The 10744-nt window shown below is 36.9% G+C and overlaps 1 protein-coding gene across 2 annotated transcripts in view; it reads right to left on the bottom strand.

Moving 5' to 3' along the window:
• Positions 1-5735: 5735 nt before the first annotated feature.
• The window catches only part of GALNT13 (polypeptide N-acetylgalactosaminyltransferase 13), a 66420-nt gene continuing 61411 nt past the window's right edge, over positions 5736-10744 (bottom strand). For both annotated transcript variants that reach the window (XM_053471148.1, XM_053471149.1), the window contains one exon: positions 5736-6032. In XM_053471148.1, the coding sequence (XP_053327123.1) occupies positions 5892-6032 (141 nt within the window). In that variant the 3' untranslated portion in view covers positions 5736-5891. The remainder of the gene's footprint in view (positions 6033-10744) is intronic.

Genomic DNA, 10744 nt, shown 5'->3' with positions numbered 1-10744 from the left:
TAACGTGTCCCATGACAAATCAGGGAGACAAGGCTCCCCTGGTTGCCCATGGCCTCTGGTACTGGTGGTTCTGCCCCCCCCCATGGCCACCCTGTGTACATCATGTAATTGTTATCTGTTTGCATTGGTTCAGATTTATATATACATGTGTTTAAATCATAGATAACTCCATTAAACAAATGTGCGGCCTCAGAAATACTAGTTTAAGTCTTAATGAAGGGAGGTATTGTAAGCCTCAGGCAAAGTATTCAATTGCATATGTTAGAAATTCAAAAACTTGCTTTGCACAGATGTTTTTTAAAACACCTCAAATTGCTTATAGAAATGATTATTCCTACAGGAACATTTTAAGCAAAAATATGGAAATCTATTTTGTTGGGATTTGTTATATAATTACTGCCTTTTTGATAAAATAAATTCCCATTGGCAGCTCTTAGTGCACACTAGCGATTTACATGGCAAAGACAAACATGTCACTCCTCACATTTCCAACACCTCTGGAACTTTGAGTGAATAAGATCGGAAATGCTATGTGCCAAGGCAGATTTCTAAGATATGCAAATAACTTCAAAATTAAAATTCAAGTAGACGAGAAACTTCCTTCTACAAGAAGACTGCTATTTTAATTGGAATTAAGCGCTTGGCTAAATAGTCATACTCTACAGAGAAATGTAGTTGAGTTTAGGTCTGGAACAAACAGCATTAACATTTCAAATAAACATGGAACATTGTGTCAACACTACAACCGAAGAGAATAATTTATGGGCCACCTGTAATTGTTAAATATAAGTGCACTCCTCTCGCATGTCAGGCTTAGAATCATGGCGGTACGATTCCAACACTAAATTCCCAAGGAGGACCATATGTACTAAGGTGTCTTAGCCTGCGCCTTGTCTCAGAAGCTTGCATTAATGAGGACCTGGTTCTCTGTATAAATGTTGGATTGTGGAAGAACGTCCAAATGAACCTCTAGTTCAGGCATTACTAGTATTCTGCTAAGTGACTTGCTCTGAGCTTAGCCAGGAATGTTCTGACTTCTTGAGGTCAGGTGTTACATCTGGCCCCCGATATGAGGCAGAAGGTCAACAAGGAGCCAGGTAGATGGGCTGAATGCTTCCTATCTTCTGTCAAACGATATGCTTGTCTCAAGTGCTGTTTTGGAAGTGGGTTGCAAGTCTAGCAACTGGTACGGAGAGGAAAGAAAAACAACACAACCTTAACCAGAGAAATGCCAGTGGTTTATAGGTAATATGTAAAAAAAATAACCTTAGCAAAGATGGTAATTCACGAGTCACTATACTTTTGACTTAATTTGATAAGGCTCATAAGGCTGTAGACTAATTGAATTTTTCAGTATGGGTGCTGAGGCAAGCCTTACACCCTCAGGCATCCTTTGGAAATTCCACCAATATTGTTTTTGTTACTTTTTGTATCAAAATTAGAGGTAAGTTCTTATAACGTGATTTAATATTGTAAGGGACTCCCAGTTAAGTATGTATTTATATATATATTTAACTTATTTTTCTTTTTAACATGTTTCACTTTCTTTTTTGAAGAGAAAGAAACTCTCCTCGAGAACCCGACTCCACCGTGGTGTTTTTAATGTAAAACCATATTAAGTGAATCCAAAAGTCAAAATCAACAGGTTCTCAAAGCAAATTAAAAATGGCGTCTATGAACATTGCTGGCCCCAGCCCAAGGCTGATAAGTTTAAATAGTACCCCTCTACCACTGACCATAGGCAGAGGCAACTTAAGTGAGGCTTATAATCAAAAAGTTAATAAAACTAAGGGTCCAGAGCGTACTTATCAACCCGTGCCAAGTGCCCCAGCGGACCAAACCAGGGGACTCTATGACAATCCTCTGGCTCCATAATTTAAGCACAAAACTGAAGGCCAGAGGACCAAGCTTTGCCATGGAACCATTATTGAACTACAGAGGAAGCTGATTGAACCATTGTATTACCCCTGGGACTAGTGGAATGACCCTTGGGCACCTTGGCCATACACAGTCAACAACATGGTGGCCTTCTCTTCATGGTGCTCTGTAGAACAGCCCAAGTTGCATCCTCCTAAGTCCCAGTCAAATACAGACGTACTGAAAAGTGTCTTTACTTTTGGGCACCAAAATCTTTTTTTCTGTATTTTAACATCTCCACAAGAGGAAAAACCTGCTCACAGATATTCTAGATTTGCATTTCAAGTAGTGTAGGGTGCAGTTACCTATCCAGTTTCAATGTATTAAAATGATGCATGGCATAACACCTACCATTATATATTTGTGCTTCTAGCCATCCATTGTTCTGTGTGAAATATTTGCTGTTAAAACACAGAACGTGGGCCTATTTTTCAATAATTGCACACAAGAGAACACATTGAAAAACATCAGTAACTCACAGAATAAACAACTTTGCGAGGGAATCAATAAAATCTTTCGTATATTTTTTTAAATAAAACAGATGTGCACCAGAAAAACTAAAGCATTAGATCTTTATTCTACAAAAATGTATAAACTGATCAATTTACAGCAAAGGACACAATTATGCAGTTTGTCAACCCTATCACAACATTCTGTCCTGAAGCTCATTATACAAAACTGGGTTATATTTTACCAGCTCTTTTAGGCTGCTGTTTTCTATATTTTTTTTCTCCCTACCCCTCCAATTTATAGCCTGTTGAAATTAACATTCTTAATTTATACTTAAACACGTACATTACCTGTTATACATTTTAGTACATACCTGCACAAGGAATGATGTTGGGTAAAAGGAGATGATCTTCATAAAATCTCATTTAATTTCTACATCTGAAATAGTTATGTTCAGGCATTGTACACCAGGGGCGGGCTGGGCCGGGGGGCAGGGGGGCAATGGACCCCAGGCCGCCCGAAATCTAATCTAAACGGCCGCTGGGTGCTGATGCCGCCGGCCGGCGCTACTTTAATACTTTCCGGCTATTAAATGAAAAAAAAAAATAGTATTAAAGCAGCGGCGACCGGCGGCATCAGCACCCGTATGCGACGGCCGTCAAGTGATGGGAGCAGCGTGAGGGGTGAAAGCTCCGCCCCCTCGCACTCACCTTTCACCCCTCATGCTGCTCCCATCAATATGCGGCCATCAGATTGCTGGAAAACTAATCTAAACGGCCGCTGGGTGCTGATGCTGCCGGCCGGCGCTACTTTAATACTTTATTTATTTATTTTTAATATGGCAAGCCGATCCGGCATATTAAATAAATAAAAAAAAGGATTAAAGAAGCTCCGGCCGGTGGCATCAGCACCCAGCGGCCGTTTAGATAAGGTTTCCAGCAGTCTAATGGCCGCATAGTGTTTGGAGCAGCCTCAGGGGTGAAAGGTGAGTGCGAGGGGGCGGAGCCACTTCACTTGATTTGCCCCCCAGGCCTTAGCTGCCAGCCCTCTCCTGTTGTACACACACTGTGGCGTGTTTTTTATTTAGTTGCTAATTATGAGATAAAAACCCAATGGTTTTCGATTATTTTATTCCATTTACTAAACGCAGCAGCAACTTTGTCAAAGTTGGAAATGGATTTCCATGAAATCCCTCAGCACTCCATGCCTTCCAGAGTTTAATATTACTTTGACGGAAGCTGATCCCAGCTATTATTGGTAAATTCAAAAGTTTCCAATCACATTCCATACAAAACTTGGTTGCGCTATATTCACTGACTGATAAAACTTCACAAAATGTAATCGGTTGAGGTTTTTTCCCCCAAGGTGATCACAACTGTGCCCAATTATTTGTTTTTTCTCCCAGCTTGCCCCCCAATATACAACTGTGACCAATTTCTTCAGCTTACATAAACATGAAGCTTAGTGAACAGACCCCAAAATAAGATTTTTCCCCAAAGTGTGTTATGTTTATAAAACGATATCAGTACAAACAACATGGTAATCATTAGTCCAAAAATACTTTTCTTAATAAGATGTGTCACAGTTATAATCGTAATTCTACTAAGTAGCCGTTTACTGGGAAAATATTTTGAAAACCCCCACCTTGCTTTCATACCATATGTCCATGATCATAGATGTCAAAGAACATAATCTAGAAGAAGAAATCCAGCAGTAACAATCATTTCTACCACTCGAGTACTATAATAGTGTGTATTTCTTTCCATTCATATAGGAAACCTGGGTAGTAATATATATTTCCTGTTTTATACGTTTTTTTTTAAACATGATTTGTGATATACATTTATTTCAAAATACAATAACACTGGAGGTTCTTTCCATCACATATAATGCCATTAAAAACTTAATTATAGGACATTTGAACAAATATGTGACTTTTTATTAATTATCCTACGTAATCATTCTATTTTCAGTGACATTGGCAAGTCCATAAGCATCAGTAAAAGATAATAGTATTACTTTCCAAAGCATTTTATTCACATTTACTTTAATTATATGAGTATGGCTAAAGAAAATATATTCTGCAAGGTGCAAGTTGGGTGCCTTCATGGAAATAACTTTCTGTCAAGAACATATTAATTACACACGTAGACCACTTTCTTGGTCTACTCAACATGGTCACCTTCGTCAGATCTCCACAAGCCACCCATAGCTGGTCTCCAATGTGGTATTTGGCACCTACAGCCCCGGGGCCCCATATGGCAAAGTTGCATTCTTGGAATAAGATGGTTCAGAACAAACTTGATCAAAAATTATATCTTTAAGCAGTATAAGGTCAGGGTGGTTTAACTTCTATTTGCAAATAGTTGTAGATAAGACACTTCCAAAAGCTTCCTAATCAATTCAGGAACTTTATAAACTCATACTCAGAATTTTCCAGTTATTATGGCTCAAGCAATTTTATCACAATAATCTACCTCTAGCGGGGTTCTTTATAAAAATAATGTGGTTTCTCTCTTGGATTTTGTAACAATATTTTATATATATTTAAGGGAAAATACAACTTTTTGTTTTCATAAAGACCTACGCCAGGAACTACACAGCGTGTCGTTAAGGAAATAAGTCAGGCTTATCTCCCGGTTTGTCTTTCTTGTTTGTATCATTCATTTTATTTATCTAGGCAATCTAACACATATCTCCAAGACAGCCATAAGAAATATTTTAAGGTATCCTTCATGCCCCTGTCCCATCTTAGAATATATTCCAGTGTATTCATTGTAACAGCAGTGGGAAATCGGCAACATTGTATTTTACTTTGTAAAAAGATAAAGTGCAGTTATTTTCTTTTTCATCTTTTTTTGATCATTTTATATTTGCTAAATCTATAATCTTATTTATAACGACTCTTTTTGTGGAATTCACGGAAGGCAGACAGAATGTGCATAAAATCTATAATTCCCAGGACGAACTTTAAGAAAGGACAGAATAACGGGTTATTAGGAGCCACGTTGGCCCCCTCCATTGACTAGCGAATGCTTTACTCTTCAACCAATCACTAATGAGTAGACCCTCTTGGATTGAAAGTCTTAGTAGAGTAATTTGTATAATGAAAATCATGGATTCCTATTTTTCTCATCATTTTTCATATTGATACAAATATATCTCACTCATTTTGAACTTAATAAAATAATAGATATGCTCTATGTTATGTTTGATATAACGTTCTCTATTTCTTTAATTTATTCTGACAAATATCACTTTGTTTTCTGGCATGTAAGATTATATACAGCTTCCAATGTGCTTTTTTTTCCCAATAGACACGATTTCCATCTGAACATGTATAGTCATGTACTGTTAGGCAGGGAAAAAATTAGAAAATGTTCTATTAATGTCTTTGTATCTGGATTTAGAAAGGTTTGCAATTATTTTATGTCAATGAGAATGATGGAAGTGTTATGTTCCTCCAAATAACTTTTAATTGATGTTCGATGATACCGCAAAATATGGGGGACTGTGTGCCAGCTTCAAGCACCCAGGGTCATGTTACGCAACAGCCATTGCTGCGATCGACTTCCGTTACACTCCTTCATGGTGGGAACCATCTTATCGTCATCTGCTGGCTCGTCCAGGCACTGGTTGCTGTTTATGTGTCTCAATATAAAATGCTGTAAATATATATGAAAACAAAAAACAAAATAAGTATATTCAATGTTAAGACAGGCAGTCCAATTGGCTAATTGGATTATCCAATGAAAACAAGGTTACTATATAGTTGCTGTACTAATTTAATAGATATACCTAGAACAAAGGTACAAGTCGAGAACATCTAGGAATAGTATGTTGGTAAAGACTAATGTTTTGTATCACTGACCATAATATGTTAAAGAAAATGACTAGATTCAGGAAAAATACACTATTATACACATTTATTCTATACATTTATTATTATTGTTCCATTGCTTTGCATCACAGTCATTGTGACTTTCACACCATGTACCCCCTTACTAAAACTTGTTGTGCGTCATGAAGCCAGCGGGCATTCACTAGCAGGTTCTGTCTGTCTTCATGGGAGATCCACCACTCTCCTGTTCTTTGATGTCCAAAATCATTGGGCGGACGCGCTTGACCTTTCTAAAGCAGAGAGTAAGAACTACAGTCCACTCCCCGTCTATAGATTATGACATGTATTTTATATTGTGTATGAGCAACAACAGAAAGTTCTGATTTATTAAACAATCGATAACATTTGACGTCTCACCGACAGCTGCCCCAAAAGTAAAACCAGAACCATAAATTAGTTTCATTGTACATAAATATTGATTTGCTTTACGGACAGAAACAAGCAATGTTGAATACAAACCTCGAGTAGCGTTCACAGAAAGTAATCGGAAGGACTGTAATAAATATTTCTAAAGACTTCCGTTCTTGTATAGTTCCTCAACTGCCATCTCTGTAGGTTTTTACCGTTACAGTATTCCACAGTAGGACCAAAGCTGCCATCCTCTAATCTGCTTAGTGTCAAACATGATTGGGTTATGATATGAAGGAATGATTGGTTCTGTGTAACAAAATAAAATGAATAACACAAATGGAAAAGGAGTTAAAATATACATGAGCGATGCAAAACACATTAATGTTCGTAAACCTGATATATCCTATTTAGGGGTGATGGATGATATGCCAAAAGTAGAAGCTGCTAAGGAATGTACATGGAATGATGAAAACAATAAAAAAAATCAATGGAAACTCTTCTTTTTTCAGTTTCTAAATCTCTTTATTTACTTTCCATCGGTCTTATGTCGGGATAGGGGGTACAGTCATAGATGCAAAAGTTAGTAATAGTGTGTGATAGTGTGTGATAGTGTGTGATAGTGTGTATAGTGCGTACGTCAGTTTAGCAACTTTGTTACTGCTCTACTTACACAGAACCTAGTTATGATGCACTTCATGCGCAAGACTTAGTTTAGTTTGAGTGCCTAGTCATATGACAATGAACAGGAATATGTGATAGAGCTATAGATGAAAGCCATGACTTGTTATTTCAAGCAGCGTGTCACAAGGAGATGTCGCCTGCGGATTTTACTACTCTTGACAGGGAAATGTCCTACTCACTTATCACAATAAAGAATCTTGTCAGTACCTTGCTCTGAATGCCTAATGAGATGTCATTTGGAGAATAACAATGAGAGTCCCCCCCCCCCCAGCAATGGACTTCGGTACTTCTTCATAATAATAATAAAAAAAACAGGACTGAATTTACAATAAATCTACCAAATTCTCTAGAAAGTCTGGTGACGGGGGGCTTTCTCTCGACCGAAACCACTAACTGAAGCTCGCAAAGGGTTTATTCACTAAAGAAAGTCTTTGCAGTTTCAATATAATGAGCCTCTGCAAGAAGGGTTTGGTTGGCTTGCATGAAGCATAGTTTATAAAACAAAATTATCGAGAGGAACCTTGCTAATTCGTTACACAGGGTCAGCTCGCCATAATTTGAATTAAGGCACTTTAAGAGTGCTAACTCTTGCCAACCTTTTGCATATTAAACCTTGCCCATACTCTGTGATAACAAGATTAGTTCCAAGAAATAAATTTAGAGAATTTATGTATCTGAGAACTTTACTTCTTACCCAATTAGCAAAACACACTGTAAATTTATTAAAGTTAGACTTTTTTCCATTTTTAGATAATCATCATCTAGCATGTCCTTCAAAGAATCGCTTAGAGAATTTTCTTAAATTGCTATTTTTTAAAAAAATTTACAGTTTCTAGAATAAGTCTTTCGCCGAGGCCCACATTCTGTCTCCTTGTTATATCAATTATATTGTGAAAATACTTGACAAATAAATTGTGCTGGTTTGAAATGAATGGTTTGATTTATGTCTAAAGGCAGTTCTTTCCTTGATACAAATAAAATGATATAATAGTTTTTTTTATTAATATTTTAAAACTCAAGGGTCTTCCTTTAGAAGACTGCAAAGGAAAAAGATGTAATTACAATAAAATTACACCGGCGTATGATCAAAAGCTCTGTATAATAAAGGACTATTAAATGGTTAATATTTCAAGAGGCTCAATGTCAGCTCATTAAGAGAGTTCCCAGGTATGTTAGTGGAGAGTCCTACGTGGCAGGTTAACATCTGGACAACAGGGGTAATCACTCATAGTCAGGGATGGGCAAATTGTCCATGCAAGGACACCAGTTTCCATGGCAAGGTTGGTGAAGCTCTACAGAACATCATTCCATTGTCCACCACAGACCCCATTAAATGTCCACCATGAGAAATGTTGGTGTCTACACCTTCTCATAATCCTCAACAAATGAGGATATTTCTGGGTGTAAATTGTCAAGGACAGGGAGAGGGTTGTTGCATAAAAGACGTTGGATGACTCCGAAGGCACATCTGCTGTAGGAGAAGGGAAATGTGATAGTAACTGTTATCTTTATTGGCACGTACACCGCTATCTGATACTCTTGACAACTGCCACTTATCCTATCCTGATATATATTTCTAGTGGGGGATCTTACTTATTCCACGGCTCTAGTGGAGACATGGCCAGAACATTTTCTTCTTCAGTCTCTCATGCACACGCAAGGTAAGAGCCATTGAAAAGATTGTTATAATTGGATACTGTGTCTTGTCTGGGGGGGGTCAATGAATTAATGAGGTTAGGTCATATTTTTTGTCACATGGTCTACTAATGGTCTACTAATGGTCTAATGGCTTTACTACAATTATGTTATTTTAAATCAACATGGACACATATTTTTACAAACTTTAAGGCAAAATTAAAATAAAGTTTTAGATCTTTTATAACTATTCATTGACCAATTTATTATTAAATTAAATGTACCCCTAGAGGTTGGTTAATTACTGCATACTCTAATGAAACAGAAAGGAGTGACCCTAAAGTGGGAAAACCCAATACGTTCTAATGTCTGTAATTATGACCTCATTGGTTAAAAGTTACTGAAATTCACTACTTTGAAATACAGCAATATCTTACATTTTGAATTAAGAACTCGTTTGAATTGTGATCACTGAACTTGCAGGTTGAGCACAAGTTTCAACTTGAAAGAAATGTTAGTGCAATCTTTTGGGTATTATGTGCAATTTTATATTTTATTCATAAATTGCTTTTAAGGGCTTGCTTGAAGAGCGCGCCTTAATGTTAGATTAATTTTCTGAAGATCAATAGCAAATGTCAATAATTGACTTCAAATATAGTTGATGCTTCTTTATTTCACTGAATAACATTGAATCATATAGGTGCAGTATGCTTCAAAGGCTTTGATTTCTCAATTACTTTTATATAAAAATGTAGATGTTTCCCATGGAATTGGTTTATAAAGGCTCTCAGAATGTAAGTATCTTGCATACTTTCTTAATGAAGCAGAACATAGAGGGCTGTGTATGATAGTATAGGAATTAATATTTATTTAGTGCTTGTTGATCCAAGGAGAAATCTGATTGCCATTTGGAGTCAAGAAGGAATTGTTTCCCCATTGAAAGCACAATTCGAAATTGCTGACATAAGGGGATTTTTTGTCTTCTTCTGGGTCAACAGCGGTAAACAAAGAATAGGAGAAGGGTTGAGCTTGATGGACGAAAGTCTTCTTTTCTCAACCTGAACTACTACATGGGTGTCAGAGTTTGGTTTATTATAGGACATTGGTTGGAAAGAGAGTTTTATATATATATAATAATATATATATATAATCATGCACAACTGAAAACCCAAGAATTACCATCTCATGCAATGGAAAGGTCATGTTGGCCAAGCCAAATTGGTCTACATAACTTGCTAGCTAAAATAAGCATGCTAATAATGAGTTAATCCCTGAAACCCATCTCTGACGCTTCTAGAATTCCAGGCTACTGTGCGAAACGTGTTAAGCGTGTCTGGCTCTATCTTTTTTTATTATTATTCATGTAAAATAAAGAAGACTATTACCACTACAGCAAAGCACATAGGATTCATTTAACGGGAGTTGTGCTGAGTGCCGGTTACCTTTGTTACTTCTACAGCTATATCCCTAATCTGGTCTAAGAGTGCTGAGTCCTGGTTAAACGGATAATGAATTATTTTCTTGAAGGGCATTTGCTAAGAAAACTGCTCCCTTCATGATTTTTTAGGACGTGCAGAAAAGGAACTTTGCATGCGTGGTTGAAATTAATATTAGGAAGAAACTGAAGCTAAGAAAGTACTTAAAAAGCTACAGCATTCTGAAAAAGAACATAAAGGTTGAAATGAAACTGAAATTGTTTCATAACTTTTCTTTCCAAGGAAAACCGTAAACTAATCAAATTTTTTGGAACGATCGTGAAGAGTTTTACAAATGAGGACTTTAAATTATGGTTTCGAATGCTCGGCATAT

This window comes from Spea bombifrons, chromosome 7, assembly GCF_027358695.1.
Source record: "Spea bombifrons isolate aSpeBom1 chromosome 7, aSpeBom1.2.pri, whole genome shotgun sequence".
Taxonomy (NCBI): Eukaryota; Metazoa; Chordata; class Amphibia; order Anura; family Pelobatidae; genus Spea; species Spea bombifrons.
This window is presented reverse-complemented; position numbering and strand designations above follow the sequence as displayed.